The 20,745-nt window shown below is 51.7% G+C and overlaps 1 protein-coding gene across 1 annotated transcript in view; it reads right to left on the bottom strand.

Moving 5' to 3' along the window:
• Positions 1–20,745, bottom strand: part of POLR3E (RNA polymerase III subunit E) — a 31,987-nt gene that overhangs the window by 7,113 nt on the left and 4,129 nt on the right. The window contains exons 2-18 of the mRNA XM_075564603.1: positions 17,178–17,251; positions 16,176–16,226; positions 12,393–12,470; positions 11,608–11,723; positions 11,211–11,293; positions 9,485–9,592; positions 9,093–9,142; positions 7,906–8,025; positions 6,944–7,029; positions 6,622–6,666; positions 6,453–6,544; positions 5,710–5,830; positions 3,665–3,746; positions 2,876–2,935; positions 2,633–2,790; positions 2,139–2,200; positions 1,215–1,729 (exon numbers count right to left, since the gene is read on the bottom strand). Of these exons, the coding sequence (XP_075420718.1) occupies positions 1,215–1,729; positions 2,139–2,200; positions 2,633–2,790; positions 2,876–2,935; positions 3,665–3,746; positions 5,710–5,830; positions 6,453–6,544; positions 6,622–6,666; positions 6,944–7,029; positions 7,906–8,025; positions 9,093–9,142; positions 9,485–9,592; positions 11,211–11,293; positions 11,608–11,723; positions 12,393–12,470; positions 16,176–16,226; positions 17,178–17,213 (1,863 nt within the window). The 5' untranslated portion in view covers positions 17,214–17,251. The remainder of the gene's footprint in view (positions 1–1,214; positions 1,730–2,138; positions 2,201–2,632; positions 2,791–2,875; positions 2,936–3,664; positions 3,747–5,709; positions 5,831–6,452; positions 6,545–6,621; positions 6,667–6,943; positions 7,030–7,905; positions 8,026–9,092; positions 9,143–9,484; positions 9,593–11,210; positions 11,294–11,607; positions 11,724–12,392; positions 12,471–16,175; positions 16,227–17,177; positions 17,252–20,745) is intronic.

Genomic DNA, 20,745 nt, shown 5'->3' with positions numbered 1-20,745 from the left:
TCATGGGGGTCTCCCCTTGGCTCCAGCTCTACCAAGAGGAAGTAAGGTGACCAAAGCAGGTCCAGGGGAACACACAGGACAGCCCGTCTCACCTCCCCTCGCGGGCGTCCACTCTAGCAGCCCAGAACCCTCCTCCCTCTTGTATTCTGAAGGTCAAGGAAGCCATCTGCTGAGTGGGCCAGGCCAGCTCTAAGTAGAGAAGTCCCAAGCCCTAGCATCTTCCATGGGAGACCCAGAGGGGCGGGGCTAATGCAGCCCTCTAAGCTCGGGCCTGCTGTGAGGACCACGCCAAGACGCACGGCCTCCTGCCCTAGTTCTCTTCCTCACATACATGGGGATGGCTTGGCCTCAGAGCAGCACCCAAAGCTGAGGTATTGCTGACCTTGGCCCTGGAGACGTCAGCATCTCTTGTTAGATAACCTCAGTGTGTGCTGCCAGCCGGGCAGAGCCCAGAGACGAGATCGGCTGGAACAACGGCCTCCCTTACACAGACTGCACGCTTTCCCTCGCCCCCTCCAGGTACTCTGGCCTCTTCCAGTGGAAAGAATGCCTGGGGAGTGGATGGCCCATCCTGCTCCCGGTGAAGCCTGGTGCTGGAAATGCACACCAAGAGGCCACCACTCTTAGGACAGGGACTCTGCTGAGGCCGGCACACGCAGTGGGTTTGGACGTGGCCCCATCTCAGGTGCACATGAGGCTCTGAGACATGGACTCATTACACTGATGCTCACGCCCGGCCCTCCCGTCTTCACCTTGCTGTACCTGTTTCTTCAACTGGATTAAATGACAGCAGAAACGACATCATCCTGAGGAAGGGTAGAGCTGATAGGCATGGGTAAGGGGCCACACAGGGCTGAGATGGGAAACCAGGAAGGGAGCTGGCATCACCTGAGGCGCTGACTGAGGTTCAGCAGCACATGAGGGTGTGCAGACACCCCATTCACCCCTGCCACCCAAACCCCACAATGCAAAATATGGTCGCCACTTCCACCGAGGACACAGGCTTAGAGAGGCTGGCAGGGCTGAGGGCACACGCAGCCACATGAACACACCAAGGTCAATGGCCCTCTGATCCACACCCCAGCGGTCTCCTCTCCAGAAGCTACCACACGTCCCCCGGAGAAGGTGGTCCATGAGGGCCCCTGCTCCTGAGGGAGGGCTGGGTATTCAGCCTCTCCCTGTTACCTGTCCCAGCAGGCGCTGAGGCTACTTACAGGCACCAGTATCTGCTTACACCCGGCGGCCAGCACCGTGTCTTGCAGCATGCGGTCCGAGATGCCACTGAAGAGAGTGTGGCCAGGCGGCAGGCTGGCCAGGTGCATGTTGAAGAGGCGCTTGAGTTCGCTCAGTGTGAGCACAAACTGTCTTTGGAAGGTGGCCTCCACGAAAGCCCGCAGTTCCCGGGCCACAGGAGTGCTGGCACTGCCCGGAGACGGGTGCCCGTTGAAGTTGTCCCCACCTGCTGCCCGCCCGCCCGGCAGTCCATTGGCCAGCCTGCTGTTGAGGCCACTGCTGGGGGAAGTGTCCATAGGCTCCTCTTCCTGCTCCTCCTCCCCCTCCTCACTCAGGGGCTCCTCCTTGATGCGCACCCCTGGAGGCGCGGCGGTGGCGGGCACCTGCAGCTGCTCCTTCCTGCGCTGCAGCTCCCGCTCCAGCAGCGCGTGGTTTTGCTGGGCCTTGGTTTTGGCAACTTGGACCCATTGATCCCCAGAGACCACACCAGCAGGCACTGTGGGGAGAGGGGCAGTACAGCTAGAGCCCGGCCCTGGGATTGGTCCTCGGACAGGGACCGTGCAGACCAGCAGAGGCTGAAGCAAGCGCCCTCCCTGCCTTCCCCCCACCTCACTCGAGAAGGAGCCACCCCAATCATAAAGGAATAGAACCGGGAAAACTAAATGTTTATATTCAAGTGGGGTGGGATCGGGTCCTGCTAGTGCCTCCTTCCACCCTGTCACCTTCTGTTGACCCCAGAGGACAAGCAGGTCTACAGGGCTGGATTGAGACCCAGCTGAGGAGCTGAGCCCACTGCCACTACAGCTGAGGCCCTGGGGTGAAGGGTGAGACACTGTCCCCTCTCTGGACCCGAGTCCTCAGAGTCCTTCCAGAGCCCCCCTCCAGCTCCAGAGACCCACACACACCTGATTGTCCTTCCGGCTTCTTTGGCATGGTTTCCTTGACAAGATTATAGACTTTTTCTAATCTGAAATGAAAGGTTAAACCCATCAATTTTTAAGCTCCCTCACAAAAAAACATTCCCCCACCCCCACCTAAGATCCAGAACATCCTGGCCCTGAGGACCTGCTCGCCCTCCTCCCTGCAGGGAGGTCGCCTACTCAGGCCCTTGGGGGACAGACCAGAGCTTCTCTTTCTAGCTTGCCGGCCCCCAGGAGTCTCAGGATCCTGCTCCACTCCTAAACCCCCACCTGCTGCCCATCCTGCCCCCTTTCCCTGCCTCCGAGAAGGCACAGCCCCGCAGACTTGGCCTCACCTAGTGCTGACCAGCTGCGGGCAACTGTGTTTAAGTGACGTGACAGTTGGGGAGGGGGGGGCGGGGAAGGAAGTCTCCTGGGCTCCAGGGGTTTTGTTACTCCTGTCAGCCCAGCTCCGCTTCATGCCCCGAGCCTGCTCTTACTTGGCCTGGATGCCCGTCCACAGCATGTGCTGCCGCTGGACCACATCTGGGTGCTTCTTGATGAACTCCCCGTCATAAGGTAGGATGAACTCCCAGCCTCTGTTGATCCTCACCACGGCCATGTGGTCCAGGAAGTCTTTCACGTCCTCCGCGCAGAGCTGGGGGGCAAGCGCCACAGGTGAGGCTCTGCCAGCCCGAGGCATCCAGCCTGCACCAGCCTCGGCCAGGGGAAGCGCCACTTACTTTGGTCACAGCTGCCACCTCTTTCCTCACCACCCAACGGCTCTGTGTGAACTTCCACATCTAGGAGAGATTCCGGGCACAGATGAGAACCTCAGTCCTCCCAATCCAGCCCGTGTGGGTGTCTCGGGAGCTGGGATAAAGGGTCGACGCCTAGGCCTGGGCGTCAGGCAGGAGCAGACATGGGCTGGGCCTGCTCACCCACTTGCAGTGTGGCTTTGCGCGGTCACTTCACCTCAGCCTTCGTTGTCTCTTCTGAGTCCAGAGGTTGTCTCCTCAAGGGAAAGCCTCCCACCCATGACAAACGCTCCCTGGGGCCAGGGGAGGCTTGTCTGTCTTCTTCCCACTGGGTCCCCACACTCCTGGGGTCGTCATGAGGGATCAGGAAGCTAAAGAGCTCCAGTTTTGTAACTGGGGAGGCCGCAGTTACCAGACAGAGGGGAAGCAAAAGTGAACTTGGTAGGTGCCATCCAGGGAAGCAGGCCCAGGGGTGCCAACTGTCCAGTTAGTCGGGACAAGCTGGACATCTAGTTTGAATAACTGTAAACCTCACGACCAAGTTCACATTTTAAAATAAATGCTCCTTGGCTAGACTCCTTCTGTGGACCTCCAGTGTACAGCCTCTATGTGAGAGGCACTCAGAGGGCCATGGGGTGCCCGAGGGGCAGGATCCCAATCATGGAGGTGGAGGAGGAGGAGGAGGAGGAGGAGGACGGGCAAAGGCCAAGGAGCCCCCAGAGGCCTCTTCAGACGGCGGCCCTGTGCCTGGAGTGCTGGCAACGGGACACTCACCACGAAGTCGCGGCCTCTGCAGAGCACCTCAGCAGGCACACCACTGTGGGGGCTGGAGGAGTCTCGGGGGTACAGGATGTCACTGCCCACAAGAAAGGAGAATGGCAGGTCAACTCTGTCCCTCAGCCCCCGGCCCTGTCCCTCCCAGGTTCACAGCAGCGCTCTCCAGACTCTCCGCAACAGGGGCTCGGCGGATGCACACCACCAAGAGCTCTTCCCTCGTCCTCCCCCCCAGTTCTGAGTCCCAGAGATGAGCAGGGATGCAGTGCACGCAGCCTAGGGGGCTTGTCGCCACATCTAAAAGGTGTGTACTAACAAGACACGATGCCAAGCTTCAGCACTTGCCAAGATGAACCTGTACCCCCAAGCCCCAGCCCTGTGACAAGCTGTGGCCAGACACTTGGCAAGTTCCTTCCCTCTCTGAGTCAGTGCCCCAAGTGCCTACGAAGATTCCACTCGAGAGTGGTCACACGGAGTGAGTGATGAGCCACCTCAAAGCTCTCCATCGGTAGAAACCTGCATGACACCAGACAACAGCAATGAACAGGGTGCAGATGGGCTGGGCATCTGTTAAACGGGGAAAGGGCGCCACCATGTGGAAATAATGTAAACGTATCTCACAATTTACGCGGTCAACCAATTTTGAAATGTTGGAACCATTCACATTCTGAGAGAAGGTTCACATGATCATACAATGACATATCCTCTCAAAGTGAGTCTTTACTGGTGCATTCTGTGCTATGCTTGTTATTTAAACAGACATGGGGTGTAGCCACACGGAAGTTACCAAAGGCCCACCATGCCAGGCATTATGCGGAGCCTAAACAAAAGGCAATCTCTGACCCCTGGCACCTGAGTCCAGTGAAAGAATCCAAGAAAAAAGACACTATTGAAAGACATCAAACCAGAGACTCAAGACCAAGGAGCGCCAAAAGGACACAAAAGAAGAAATCCACACATAAAAGTATGCAGAGCAAAGAGGAAGCGGGAAACGCAACCAGCAGGGTAGATTGCCCTCAAAGGAAGGGAAATGAGCTGCCGAAATGACTTGCCAGAGGAGTAATGGGCAAAACCCAGGCAGCCCCGACTCAGGACGTACTCTCGCTCCTATGAATCACCCTTACTCTGGTGTGCTGTTTGGAGTGTTTTAGGTGAATAAGATGATGCTGACGCAGCGGGTAATTTGCTTAAGTTATCGTTCTCAAATGTCCATGCTATAATTAACTGTTCAAAAGAATGCCAGCTGTACAAAGACATTGATAACTAAAGGCAATATAATGAAAAGGGCAAGAAAAAGAATTCGGGTATTTGATTAATACCAGAACCAATCAACTTATTACAGAGTTGTGGGAAACCGAATGTTGGAAACTACCTTACAATGCAGTTAAATCAGTTCACTGAGAGGAAAGTTACCAACATCCAATTCTAGTCCCAGTAAAATATCCTTAAAGAATTGAGAGCACCGCCTTAATTCATTTACACAATTGCATTTCCAGAAAAACCAACAGCTGACGAAGTTCATCATGGGCAGACACAGGGCATTGCCGTCTTGAGAACACTCTTCGTGCACAAGATTATCCCAGATTGAAATGCAGACACACAGGCAGGAATGATAGGCAAAAAGTCAAAGATACGTACAAAGTACAAAGAATATGGACTAGAAAATGCAATGTCCTCAAGGCTCAAACCCAGCGAGAAGTACAGTACGTAAGTACAAGAGCAGGAGCGGAGCAGAGGAGACACTTAAGATACCCTGAGGTCTTCCCGTTTTCTTGGAAAAAAGACAACAGTTGATATTAAACTGAGCTACGAATAAGTGCTGAAAGCTGCAGGGTTGTCACTGACAGAGTGAACACACAGGAACTTGCCACGTCAAAAAGTGGAATCAAAAAACAAGCAGTTCATGGGAAGGCGATTATTAATATAAAATAAACATAGGCAGGGCAAACAGAAAACACTCCAGCAGATTTAACTGCCAGCCCCAGTAATTACATTCCATTTCGGTGAGTTCAAGAGTGCCCGTTAAGAAGCTTCAGTTAACGTACCTCTTCACAACCCAGTTTCCTTGGACTAACATCGCCACCTTCTGGATGCCACGCAGAACAGCCACAGGGTCGATCGAGGGGCCCAACAGGCTCATCAAGTTGGCAAAAGGCATGACCTTCACTGAGGAGGATGCGGGAGAAAAGGGGAGAGGGGCCTGGGTCCTTATCTCTCCGACTCACACACTGTCCCCAGACTGTGAGTCACAACACGGCATCAAAACACTGCTGAGTGCCGGGCCCTGTGCACTCCCGGAACCTTCAGTTACTTTATGAGGAAGATTCTGATATGACTCCCATTTCACAGAGGGCCAAGCTGAGGCCCAGAAGGCCCCAAAACTTGCCCCAAGCTGACAAAACCAGTAAGAGATCCACAATCTGCACCCAGGAAACCTGCTTCCACAGTCTGTGCACCAAATCACTATGCTCTCCTGTCTCGCCCCGAGCCTAAGTCCTCAGTCCCAGAGCACTGGCTGAGGCAGAACAGTCTTCCCCGCCCCCAGTGGCACAGAGCCTCCTCCAAGAGGAGAGACGCGTCCTGGCTGTGAGGCCTGGTGCGGGCAATTGGGCACCACAGACAGAGCAGGAGAAGACCCCTCCTGGATAAATCTGGCAGCTTGTGCTCAGATGGGAGGCTCCACACTAACCCCTTAGGAGCCTGAGTCATTCCACAGATGCACTTGATGGCGCTCTGAGGGCCAGGGCAGGCAGGCCTGGGTAGGCAGGTGGGCAGAGAGGGTACCCACCATTCTTCATCAGGATCTTGATCTGATCGGCCAAGGGCAGGGTACGCAGCTGGGCCATGGACAGAACGTTGCTGGGGGCCACTGGCTTGTCTCTGTTGGAAACAAAGAGATGGGTTAGAGCAGGCTGGGCCAGGGGAGGGAGGGGCTGTCCCACCCACCCTTAACTCACTTCTCCTCCTCCTGGCTGGGCGGCATCAGCATCATGAGGTACTCACTGTGGGGGAGAGGGCCAGGTTTAGGGGCTCCGCAGGCTTGGCAGTGCCCATGAACACAGGCTGCAGGCAGGCCAATGCCGGGAAGGGTTAGAGAGGAGCTGCCCTGTGAGGGAGGCCTCACAGGACCGAGAGCTCCCACCGGAAAAGAAAGGACCAGCCTCCACGCCCCTCTCCCCAGACTAGACGCCCTGGTAGGGGCAGGGGTGTCAGTGTTAGGGTCAGGAGCTAGGCCCTGGGCCTGACACCTGCTTCCCACCCTGGCCTAGCCAATCCCACCTGGGTGACTTGACGAGTTCCGTGTTCTCGACCCCAATGGAGCCCTGGCCAAGCAGGTACTGACGCTCATACTCAGAACGGCTGTCCTGTGGGGGTGGAGGGGAGATCATGCTGAGCTTTGGCCAATGACAGGGCCACCTTCAAGTCCTCAGTCACTCCACGGTCTGGCTCCAATTCACAACATCACAGTCAACCTCCAGGACACGCCGACAGTCCAGGCCTCCGGGATGTCCCGTCAGCTCACTCTGTGGTTCTATGACCCCCCAAACCCCAGCATCCTGGACTCGCTCACAGGGAAGGTAAAAATAACAGCTAACGTGAACTGAGCACCAATGGCTGTGCAGACACACCTACCCTTTCACCCTCAATTCACACTACAGGGCAGGCACTATTACTCCCCCTTTGCACATAAAGAACAGCTAGGTAACCCGCCTGAGGATGGAAAGTAGGAAATAGCAGCGCTTTCTGGCCATCTAAGCCCAGGCCTACGGCTGTCAAGAGAAACCTCTTCCAGAAAAGTTCCCGAGAAATCAAACGCTGCTCCTCAAACAAATGCCGGGGACCCTCCGAGGGCTACCATCCCATTCCTTCTTTCCCGACGCCATGAGCCATTCCAAGGGCTGGTTCTGAAGCAGAGGCCGAAATGTGAGCTGGGGGTCCTGACCCCTCTCCCCGAGCCCAGGCTTGAGTATCTGGCAGGGCGCTGGCCCCATACGGGCTCGTGTTGGGTGAAAAGTACGGGACCATAGTTCAGATCCACTCCAAGCTCAGCAAATTGATCCTGCTCAGTGCTCATGTGTCTGTTCCCACCAGGACGGGCCCCAAGTGGCCTTGCTGCCAGAGTGGGCTAAGTGCCCACAGTATTTCCGTTGTGTCAGGCGCTCTCGCTGAGTGGCAGTCGGGTTTCAGGTGAGATGGAGCTCTCTCCCGGGACCCCGCCCCGCAGGCCCCGCGCGGCTCACCCTGAGGCCGTAGTAGTGCAGGTGCACCCAGGGCTCCTCCGCGTGCTTCTTCTGCAGGAACTCGTAGGACTGCACTCGCCGCTGGCGGGCCTGCTCCGACTCTGGCCGGGAGAAGCGCACCTGGGGGCGGCAAGGGAGGGCTGATGCTGACGCCCTCAGGCCTGCCACCCTTCCTGGGCTCCCTTCCCAGCCGCTGTCACATCAGAGAACAGCCATCGGGACCAGCCCCCTCCCCCCTTCCTCTTCCCCAGAAAGCTTTTTAGTCAAGCTAGGAAGCAGGTTTCTCTGGCTTTGCCTGTCTACGGCCCTCTCACAGACAGAGCACCCCCATTTTCCTGTTGTACCCTCCCCATTCTCCCTCCAGAGGAAGCTAATGCCCGACCCCTGACCCCCACACACAACCCAACTGCAGGAAGAGGCACGTGACTCCTGGCCAGTCCGTGAAACAGTTAAGCCTGGGCCTTTAGCCAAAAGCGGTAAAAGCGAAGTTTCCTTTCCCTGGAAGTCTTAGAAGCTAGGAAAGGATTTGCACCCAGAGTAGGGAAACTTTGCCCACTGGGGGCAGAAATCTCACCCCCCCCTCCCCACAGGGACAAACATTCTTCACCACTCAAACCACACTGTGCAACACCCGTGTCACTGCTTGTTACTATCTTTCTGTAAACGGGCTCATTTTAACACCAAGAGGCTCACACAACACACACCAAACCCCTGCTCCATAGGTGTTCTTGGCTAGAATCTTTATGGAAACAAATCACCAGGCCTTCTTTCTGCAGTGCCACTGGGTGAGAACTGCCAACACTTATTACTTGCGTGCAAACTGTCTGCATCAACCAGGGCCCATATGCTTCAACAGGGCAGACTCCCTGTTGTACACGGGGCCCCTGGGAGGGAGCATGGTCTCAGCAAAACTTAACAACAGCATATCCTAGGAACGGAGGAGCAATAGTCTTTCAACAATCCTTAAAAGAAGGCCCTGCTGGCGCTGTGGGTTAGGTGTTTCTGCTACCCAGAAAGTTAGAACTCCATGCCCTCCAGGAAGCCCAGCTAGAATTTCCAAGGAGGACGGGCAGCCCAGAACCCACTTCCTGAAGCCCCTCCCAAGCCCTGGCCATCTCCAGGCAGCTGAGCTACAGAGCCAGCCTGCTCCTCCCAGGCTGTCCCTCCCTCTTAGGGCCAGCGCTCACCGTGACCTGCTTAACATCTTCTTCTGCCTCATCCTGCGAAGAGTCTCCCGCTACAAGAGAAACAAGTCCCTGGCTTGCAACCACTGGCGAATGCCTAAGCTCCCCACCCCCAGGGGCCCTCAGCCAGGTGGCTGTGGTTCTTCCTCTAGACAGAGGCAGTCGCACCCCAACCCCTCAGGCACAGGGTCCTGTCTGGAGTCATGTCTGGACTGCCACAGCTGAGGGGTGGAGGGCATCCAGTGGGTGGGGTCAGGGAAGCCTCTGTTCATCCTACTATGCACAGGGCTGCCCCCACAACCCAATTTCTTTGATCAACACCTTTCCCCAGGACTACCCTGTCCTGCCAGGTGCAGGCAGTTAGGCAGCGCCAGGGCTGGGGGTCCGGAGCTCACCTTCATTGGCTGCCTCCCTCTCGCGGTGCTTGGCGTCGGCTTTATCTAGGTAGGAGAAGCTGGGTCGCAACTGCAGGATGCCATGTAAGGGTGTCAGGTGGAGCTCACCTAGCAGAGGAGGAAGGGCAACCCGATGCTAGGAACTGGGGCCGACTGACCCTGTTGGGCGCAAGGGAGCTTTACCAAGGGCCCTGGACTGCCCTGAAGCCCTAGGCTGATCTTTACCTGTACGTCTCCCACCCGTTTTCCACTTAGAGTCTTGAGGACACCAGGCTGGGGGCCATTCTTGGCCCAACTTGGTCTTAGATGCAGAATAAGCACACAGGTGGGATGAGAACTTGAATCTGAGCTCCTGTGCAAACCCACCTCCTGACAGGCTGCATTCACATCCTTCAGCAAGCTTGCAGGGCCCTCCCAGTTCTGACCCCTACCGTCTTGCAACCACGCTGGGAAAGCGCCCATCCTTTCTCCTGCCTGTGAGCTACCTCCACCGCACTCAGACTCCATCCTGCTCAGCCTTCCACCTCCTCCTGCCCAAGCACCACCGCCCCTAAGAAGTTGAGAAGTGCAAATGTGGCCAGAGAAAGGGCCCCTGATGCAGCCAGGCGATTGCTCCACAGCCTCTGATGAAGACTCCGTACGAATCAGAGCACACACACATGTACCAGGATAATCAACGCCAAGTCAACGTAAGCTGGCGGGAGCAGGGGGTTTGAGACAGGGAGTAAGTTAATAGTCCTGGTGTCAAAAGCAGGGTGGAGAACTGTATCACTGGGACACTGGCTCAAACAGAAACACAGACAGCGGGGACCGGATACTAGTTAAGAATCTACTGTTTCTCAGCTAGCCAGATGAATGCCATCTACTGCTTTATAAGCCCTGAATACTTAAGTTAAATACCTAACATATTTACATATTTAACAGCTTCACTAAGCTATAATCCACCTATGTCAAGTGTACACTTCACTGGAATTTAACATATCCAGAGGTATCCGACCACCACCAGTCAATTTCACAACATCTTCATCATCCAGAAGAGAAACCCTGTTGGCAGTTGATCGTAGTCCTTTCTCTCCACTTCCAGCCCCTGGTGACCAGGACTTTCCTTTGTCTCAACGGAGTGGTCTATTGTGGACAACTCCCATCCCATCTGTGGGGATGGACGCCTACAGCAGGTGGCCTTTTGTGACTGGCTTCCTTCCACGTAGTAGCACCTTCAGAGCTCTATGCCACTGACGGCTGAGTGATGGTGTACGTACGTACGGGCATAGCACATTTCCTTGCCCACTCGGGCAGCTGATGGGCATGTGGATTGTGTCTAGTTTGGACTACTGTGAACGGTGCTGATGTGAGCATTTCTGTACACGTGCACTCTCATCTCATTTCTCTTCACTGGAACACTGGAATTTATGGGCCATAAAGACCTTGTATTAAAAAAAAAAAGAAAACAAAATTCCACTACTTGTCCCCCACACTATACTGTCTGTGTGTGCATATGCATGCATGGCCACCCACCTCCCTCTCCACTGCCTTCTATCTAGCCTTGCTACATAGGTACACACCCAACTCCACAACACAACTTCCAAAGCCTGGCTGGCCCCGGGGGTGGCTCTTTGACAGGGTAGGGGGAGCAGGACCCTAAGTCAGTTGCTAATGCCTCTCCAGCAGGCCCCTTCCCATTCTCCCCCGACCAGAGGGAGTGTGGCCGGCCAGCCCGCCCCGTTACCTTTCCTGTAGAGTGCAGCCGCGTAGCGAGATGTGTTGCTGGTAGTCTGGGAGGAGCAAAACGTCTGCTTGTCCATCAGCTTCCTAGATGTACAGGAAGAACTGATGTCAAGGACAGTGGTGGGGAGGGGGGTGTTGGGTTGGTGGGGTGTACTCCCAAGTAGGGGAAAGCACAGCCCACCACACTCACTCCTCAGACCCCATCCTGGTCCAGTTGTGCCAGGCGCTCCAGGACCACTTTCTATTTAGTTCCGATTGGGGCAGTGACACCTCTCTCTCAAACATACACATGCACCCTTGGGACCGGTGGTAGGACGGTTTTACAAGACAAGGACCCGAGGAGGCCAGCAGTGGGGTGAGTACCCAGAGGGGACCAACAGGAAGCTCAGCAAACTCACGAGGAATACGTGCTGCTCTCGTCAGTGCAGGTGCCGTCCACGTTCAGCGCGATCTGTTCCCCTTTGCTGCGGCAATAGTTGGGGTTCAGGGTGTCGATGGCCATCTCAAGCTCTACCTGGAGACATCAAGCATTCCCCACCAGCTATGAAGACCCCAAGGCACAGCGCCCCAAAGGACAACCCCAACACAAGCACTGGTCCCTGTCTCCCCATTGGCCCTTAGGCTTAGCTATAACAAAAGCACAACAGGGCTTCCACCAATGGGCTCATAGCTTTGTTCAGCTCTGGCTCCACTTCCAAAGGTCTAAATGAGGTGCCCACATTTAAAAACGAACAGATTTCTTACAAAAATTCTTATCAGAACAAAAAATTACCAACTAACTGCTCTTGGGTATTTGACAAGAGCTAGACATACTAGGCAGGCCCCTGCATGGGGCACTGCTGCCCGTGAGCCACCGCGGGCCCATGGATGGGGCAGGTACCTCCAGGTCCCCCAGCCCTGCCCTCTATCCCTTCCTTCCTGGGCACCAGAGATATCAAGCCTGCACTCTGCACCTTCACGTCTTCTTGTGGGCATCAGCTTGTCCCCCAGGTCCCACACATATCTGACCCTACCCCAAACCTGTCTCTTAACACCCCCCCATGTGCTCCCTGACTCTGCTGGAGCTCCTCGCCCCTTTTCTTTCTTGAAACTCTCTCAAGACCTTCTAAGTTGACGGTTCTCCTCTTAACTCTGGGTTCCCAGAACCCTCGCCTCCCCATTCCCATTAAGAGCACAGGCCCACCTTCTGCTGCTTAGGCTTGATCTTGGCTGAGAGATGAGGAATGTCATCGTAGGTCATCGAGGCTGGGCGCACAGGATACTGGGGAAAGCAAGACCATCAGTCCACTTGACTCAGCTGGGGCCTCTGGCCAAGGAGCAGCAGCGACACCCCTCCCACCTCAACCAGAGACCCAAAACTCTGGACCCCCACCAGCCTGGCCATAGGGCTCCCCCACTGGTCTCATCTGCAGCTTATGCTCAATAGCATCACCTAACCAAAGTCAATTTTAGAATATCTCTGGCTCTCAGAGTTGTCTAAGCACAGGAAGCCCAAAGGGACCCAGTGTGTATTGTCCAGCAGGTTTTATGGCCCAAGGAGCACTGCCTCCTAGTTGTATGGGGTCAGTTCAAAGGGCACTCCCAAGGCAGAAAGATGGGCTCAACGAGACAAGACGGCTCTGTGGGAACTCCTGATATCAGAGCTCTCTTCTTCCACACCAGTGAATCTTCCCATAACAGGAAATCAGAGAAATGGGAGCAGGTCTGCTGAACCCTCTCTGGACCTCAGCCTCCTGGTGTAAACTGGCTGTTGTGTGAAGGGGTTCACATGCCACCAGCACCCCTGTGAACGCAACTGCTCCACAACTAACGACGGGGGGCACCATGCCATGCCACGCCCCAAAGATTTGACCTTTTTGTTTCCATTTTCCAGTGGGGATGAGCCCTGGTTTACACCCACCCTGGTTTACACCCCGCAGCCTCTCGAAGAGCCCAGTGGAGAGGTGGGCGGTGCAAAGTCAACTCCACATTTAATGGCCATGTCCAATTAGCTACATACTAGCCAGAGGGTGTTTAAAATCAGGAAAGAGGGTTGTATCCTCTCACCATATTTATTCAACTAGTAAACTAAGCAAATGATCAGAGAAGCTGGGTTATAGGAAGAATGTGGCTAGAGGAAGAATTATAACAACCTTCACCATGCAGCTTACATAATTTTCCTTGCTGAAAGTGAGGGCTTAAATGATGAAAACCAAGGACTGTGACCAGTAGTAACGTAACTTCAACTTCAAGTAACGTCAACTTGAAGATGGGTAAACATGGAGTTCAGCCTGTCAATCAGGTCACTGCCTGAAGGTGACTCCTTGTGGGCGTGGCCTCATAAGGAGGGCCCTGAGGAACTCCCCTTCTTTCTCTACCTTCACCTTCCTGCTTGGCTGATTCTGACTGCTACCAGAGCCATTGGATCCCCACAACTTTGCACCCATCACCATAGCTTGTGACTGCATGAGTCTGAAGAGGGGCTATGGACTTGTACTGAACCTATGGCCTTCAGTTGGACTGGGCTGGGATGTTTTCGTGATATACATTTACTTCTTGACACAAAGTGCTTTCTTACACATGTTTGAGTGTCATTGGATTTGTTTCTGTAGTCAACCTGGCCTAATACAGTGACCTTCAGTATGGATTACAATTCAGTGTGAAGAAGCCCCAACTCCTCACTGGACTAATAGGTCACATGGTGATAAAGGGTGAAAGGCTGCAGCTGTCAAGGATTTCACCTTGCTTGGATTCAGACATAATCAGTGCTCAGGGAAGCAGCAGTCAAGAGAACAAAGGCTGCGTTACATTGGGTCAATCTGTTGCACAAGACCTCTTTAAAGTGGTGAAAAGCCAGGATGATATACTTTGAGAACTAAGGTGCATGATATTTTCAATTGCTTCCTATGAATGGGAAAGTTGGATGTTGAATAAGGACAATGGAGAAAAACCAATGATGGTTATTGACAACAGCCAAGAAATGGAAAGTATGCAAGCGTTCACCAACTGATGTAGATAAACAAAAGGAGGTCAAGCCACACAATGGAGTATTATTAGTGCCATAAGAAGGCCAAGTACTCCCTCAATGCAAGAACACTGTTCTAATAACCTGGCATTCCGTGATGCTCACCTTCCCAACACGATTGCGGAAGACAAAATGGGTGCATAAGCAAATGTGGTGAAGAAAGCTGATTGTGCCCGGCTATCAAAAGATATAGCATCTGGGGTCTTAAAGGCTTGAAGATAAACAAGCAAATATCTAGCTGAGAAGCAACTAAGCCCACATGGAAAAAACACACCAGCCTGTGTGATCATGAGGTATCAATGGGATCAGGTATCAGGCATCAAAAACTCAGAACAAAATTCTATCAATGTGAATGAAGGGGTGTGTGGAGTGGAGACCCAAGGCCCACCTGTAGACAATTGGCCATCCCTTACAGAAGGGTCACATGGAAAAGCCAGTCAGGGTGCAGTATAGCACATGAAACATACAACTTTCCTCTAGTTCTTTAATGCTTCCCTCCCCCTCCCCATTATGACCCCTTACAAATCCGGCTAGACCAGAGCATGTACACTGGTACAGATAAGAGCTGGAAATACAGGGAATCCAGGACAGATAAACCCCTCAGGACCAATAATGAGAGTAGTGATGCCAGGAAGGGAAGAGGAAGGTGAGGGGAGAAAGGGGGAACTGATCACAATGACCTACATATAACCCCTTCCTAGGGAGATGGACAACAAAAAAATGGGTGAAGGGACATTGGTCAGTCTGAGACATGAAATATATATATATATATATATACATATAAGTAAATTATCAAGGGTTCATGTGGGTGGAAAGGGCTCAAGTATAAAGAAAATGTTTTGAAAATGATAGTGGCAACATGTACAAATGTGCTTGACACAACGAATGGATGGATAGATTGTGATAAGAGTTGTACAAGCCCCCAATAAAATTATTCTTAAAAAAAAAAAAAGAGAACAATGTATTATTCTGGGTTTAAAAAAAGGACATAAAGTTCTATATCATGATGGATTATTATTAGCCATAGGAAGCCATAACTTTCTTATTTCACGCTACAACATGAATGGACCTTGAGACCGCTAAACAAAGTGACAGCAGCCAGTGTATACAGCCACTTATGAGCAAGGTTCTGAAGAGGCAAATCCAGGGAGAGGGAGTAGATTAGTGCTTGGCTAGGGCTTTGGAAGGGAAAGAGATGGAAATGGGATTGAGTACTAAGTACCAAGTTTCTTTTAGGGAGAAAAAAAATGCCCTAAAATTAGATTTGTGGTGATGGCATACATCACGATTTATATTAAAATACACAGAATTGTATACTTAAACTGATGTATTGTGTGGATGTAAATAGTATCTCAATGACTCTTAAAAGTAATAACGAGTTACGCAGGGGTTGAATTAATACCTATATAAATGTTATAAACCGGGCAAGAACACAGGCTGTGTTGGCCACTGGCTAGCAAGCTGGGGAGGGGGAGGTGAAAACTCAGGGTGGGGGGAATCATGCTGGCTGGGTTCAAATCCTGTCCCAGACCGGCTGTTCACTCTCCAGCAGCCCCTCTCTGCATCTCAGTAACGCCCCGGCTATCCTTGTCGATGCTCACTCAGTCAGGCAAATCTCTCCTCACAGGAACCCATGGGATCCCTTGATTACTACAAATCATTTTGCATAGTAGGAAACTAAGGCAAAGAGCAACGACGCTCTGAGAAGCTGAGCCTCAATGCGAGCAGTCCGATCCCAGAGCCAAACGTGAACCATTCCATCATTCTGTTCCTCACGTGGCTGGCCGTGGCCTTGACTTCATCCATCTTCAAAATGAGATAGCCTTATCACCCCCTCCATAACAGCAAAAGAAACCACACTCTGCACCAAGAATGTAAGCCAGTCTGGTGTCTCCCATTACTCCTCACCCACAACTCAGTGCTCTTGCTTTCGCCCACCTTTAACTTCAAGTCCACAGTTACCTGAAACAGATAGAGCTTCTCTGCCAGACTTTTGGCCAAGTACACGTCGATCTGGAAGCAAAGGAAGAAGATTTACCCAGGAGGTCAAACACAATGCTCAACCTGCCTCAGGTAAGGGGTCGTAGCTAAGAGGCAGGCTGGGGATGTTACAAAATAAGGGGAAATGAGTCTCTAATCTGGATCTGTCTACAAGCAACAGGCCAGAATTCTGGATGATCCCAGGGGACCAGGATAAGTATGGGTTTGGTCTCCCCCAACCCAGGTTCACCAAAACCCTAGAATGACCTCTTCCCCCATGGATCCCCCACTTAGATTAGATGGCTTACAAGCCAGTTAGCCAGTCCCAAAATGCCTGCAACAAGGCCCTTCCCCACCAGTCTAGTCCTACTCTCAGCAGTTTGCCTTCCTGCGTCCTGGCTCCTCAGGTGAACCAAGTCTTGCCCCACAGAGCTTCTGAGGGTTGGGTCCCAGTCCAGGTAGAGAAGGATTTCAAATGAATAACTGGACCTGGTAAGTCCAGATTGGTGGGGTTCAGAGGGTGGGGTGGGAGTGGTCATCATTTATTGAACAAATAATCACAATGGAGGGATAGTGTGTCAGCCACTGCAGTTGGCTCCACAGAGGTCGCTGTCAACAGAACAAAACCCCTGCCCTCAGACAGCTTATACTCCAAGAGGATATACACATTAGGCAAATAAGCTTGTCTACGGAGTGGCAGGTGCTGTGGCCATGTATGAAGTATATTCAAGGGCAAGGGAGTGATGGGGAAGGCTGCAGGAGAATGTCACCGAGGGACACGGACAGGGAAGGTCTCACCCTCAAAGTGAAGACTGATCAGACCTGAGAGAAGTGAGGGGGTCAGCCATATAGACATTGGGGAGAAGAGCACTCTAACAGAGGGACAGAGTGGGCTGAGGGTCACTTGAAAGCCAACACTTCCCAGCATGGCTGGGGGAGGGCTGAAAGGGCTCCAGGCACCGCTCCCTTGAGCAGAGGACTTACCTCCTGTACGACTGGGTCATCCTCTTCATTGGCCATACTAGGGGTGAGACAGCCGTGCAGTCCTCGAACTCAATCTGCAAGGGAAGGGTGGGGCCTGGACCATCACCAACTCATTTAACCACTGCTGCAACACGCTTGCGCTGGGAGGGAGGCACTCACACAGAGAGGGACCTCTCTACGGCTGTTGTGGAAGAAAGGAACCACTCCAGGGGCCCAAAGGGAGAGAAAGAACTAAGCAAGCAAAGGGTGCAGGGAGGCATACACACACCAACACCTGGAGTTGGAAGAGGACTAGACTTGAGGGTTTCTTGACCACCCACCAAGAACTCACTGCCAACAGGGGAACAACGGCTATCTGGTTAAGGGTCATGAGAAGACTCAAAAGCTAATTGAGGGCCCCGTAGACGCTTGAAAGGTTCAAACTTTATACAGGAAGCACATTCCATTCAAAGGCTTTTCCATGGTGACCATCTCTGAAACTCGCTTTCCAACCCGACTTTAGGACCCTACGCTAAGTGAATGGATAAAAACAATGTGGCTTATCAAAAGAATGGAATTATTCAGCTCAACTGTGGTATTTACATACTTTTCTCTCAGGAATCAACCCACCAAGTATTTGTTCTACTTTATAATGAGAAGATCAGATCCCAGAGACACTTTTTAAGTGTGTGTGCCCAGGCCTAACACAAGAAGACTAATTGCATTTCAAATCCAGGCCACCAGACTCTGCAAGTAACTCAGGGGCAAGGGAGTTCAAAGGTGGGAAGAGGAGGGCTTGGGGCAGGAGGTGCATTGGGCTGGGCCTTGAAGGACAGAAGGCTCTGGACAGCACAGAGGAGGAATTCCAGGTGACAGGAAGCGCCAGAGGAAGATCTCAGTGGGGTCAGGGACTAGGACATTCTAATGTGTTTTCTTTTATCAGCTCTTTTTAGCCTTGGTTTTATAATCTGACAAAAAAGAAAGGCTGGGCCACAATCCTACAACATAGGGATCAGCTAAAAGGGAAACAAGGTGTATAAAACTATGCCATCCTTTAAGATCAAATGACTTTGTGGGGGATCGGTCAGTTTATGATCCAGCCAGGAGTGCCATACTCTGAAATGAACAAGGAGCTTGCTTATAATCAGTCAACACTACAGAGGTTTTCAGAGAGAAGCGAATCTCCTGCAAAAGCTGTCGCACTGGTGACAGGAACCACAGCAGTGGCAGATAGCTGTAATGACACCTAGGGCCCACTGGGCTTGCTGACAGAGCATGCCTTCTGCAGGCACTTACAGACGAGTCTAAAGAGCAGTAACATTGCCCAAGCAGAGCTAAGGCCCAGTGAAACCCCGAGGCAGAGAATTATACTTCGCCTCGAGAAGGACTGCAAACTGTCCTGGTTGACAAACATTTTTTCTGAGTTACTTCCAAGTTGATCCCGATACTTCCTAATAAACCACATAACTATAAGTACAGTTTGTGCGTTCTGAGACACTGCAGTAAATTTCCAAACCCAATTGAAGAGGGTGGAGAGTGGGTGGGAAGAGGAAGATTACTGGGGGAAGGGAAGGGGAGTACAGTTGGTGTTAAAAAATGATGTCGTACTACAGCTTGGAAAAAGTTGGAAATCTGAGACACATTTAGCCTCTGCCTAACAGTAAACAGTTTTGTGCTGACTCTTCCTAAACATAATTATTTGTTGGATAAAACAAATAAACAAACAAAATCCCTAAACCCATTGCCAGTGAGTTGATTCCAGCTCAAAGTGCCTCTATATAGGGTCTCTGGGACTGTGAATAGTTACAGGAGCATCCCGCCTCATTTTTCCTCCGAGGAGTGGCTGGTTGAGTTTGAACCACCAACCTTGTGGTTAGCAGTATAACATGCATGTGATAAACATTAAAGGGGCATGGGGACACCCACAGATCTTAGCAGTTCCAAATGTATATCTCTTGGGTAAGACCATCACAATCCATGTCTATTCAATATCTGTACTACTGAACATTTTCTTTAAATCAGCTAGTTCTCATTTAAATAAACTTTGAAAAGGAACCATCACTTCAAAACTGTTAAGTCAAGACAGTTGTCCCTTCACAAACAAGACACCAGAAACAAATGCAAAACAGACAAATGAGATGTATCCAAAAAAGCAACTATCATTCATCATAAAGAAAAGTGTTGATACATTCAACATGGATAATTATTGAGAATATTACGCTGACTGAACATAAGTCAGACACCAAAGGACAACTATTGCATGACCCCTTACATGAACACAGAATAAGCAAATACATAGAGACCAAAGTTGACTGGTGGTGAAAAAGCACCAAAGTGCTTTCAGTTCAAACACCCCAACTGCTCCACAGCAAAGATCAGGAGCTCAGCTCCCATGGAGATATCTACTCCCAGAAACCGCTCAGAAGGGGCAGTTCCACTCTGCCCTATAAGGTCCATGAGGTGGAACAAACTCAATGGCGCTATTTGCGTCTTTAAGCTGATAAGAACCGTTACTACACTAGAGCCTGGCAGCACAGTGTTGAAGGCGATGGCGCTATTTGCGTCTTTAAGCTGATAAGAACCGTTACTACACTAGAGCCTGGCGGCACAGTGTTGGAAGGCTGGGCTGCGAATCTACGGTGGATGTGCGAATCCACTGGCTACTCCACAGGAGGAGCAAAGGCCTAGCGACATGTCACCATAAAGATTCTAGCTTTGAATTCTCTCCCCAAACAATTTCCTTTTTTGCTCTGAGATCAGAACGATGTGATGCCAGCCACCAAGACTGAACATTTTGAGGGGGAAAAGGTCTTTAAATTAATTCAGATCTTTTCGATTTCCCTTTTTAGGGAAAAGAACAAAAATTCTCATTATAATGGACTCTAGCCTTTCTGGAACCATGAGAGCTAGTGGAATCCCTGAAACTACTGGCCTGAAATAATCTTTAAAACTTAAATTAGGAAACAAAAACAAAAATTTTTTAAAAACCCTTAAATTAGCCCCTGAATTCATCTTAATATCAACCATAAATAAACTGAAACCAATGCCATGGAGTTGATGGCGACACACAGCAACCCTATAGGACAGGGTTGAACTGTGCTTGTGAGTTTCTGAGACCATAGCTCTTAATTGGTGGTCTTGAACTGAGAACCTTACAGATGGCAGCCCAACATGTAACCACTATGCCACCAGGGCCCCTAAACCCAAACAACAGTCTAGCTTTACTAGTAAAACACACCTCTCTTGGCCTTTAGACTCTTACGAACATCTATGAGAAATCAAAGTGACAAGAGCAACCGGCCAGGTTGGTGGGATCCCTTAGGAAGGGACACCTTAGAAGGGAGGGTGAGAAGAGCTGCGCGACTCCCAGAATGCAATCCACGTCCCTGAGGTCCACATGCCAAGACAGAGAACACGCGGTTTGCCCTGTGTATCACCAATAACAAAACCCTTGGAGATCCAATAGAGCAGTCTACTCTGTCACTAGGAATCAGACTTGACAGCAACTGGCTTGGACGCGGGTTTGGATGAGACCAAGGAGTTGAGGGGATGAAAATGGTGAGCCATTACTATAAGCGGGCCTTAAGTT

Source organism: Tenrec ecaudatus, chromosome 12 (genome assembly GCF_050624435.1).
Source record: "Tenrec ecaudatus isolate mTenEca1 chromosome 12, mTenEca1.hap1, whole genome shotgun sequence".
NCBI classification, from domain to species: Eukaryota; Metazoa; Chordata; class Mammalia; order Afrosoricida; family Tenrecidae; genus Tenrec; species Tenrec ecaudatus.
The sequence above is the reverse complement of the archived record's forward strand: the minus strand, read 5'-3'. Positions and strand labels throughout refer to the sequence as shown.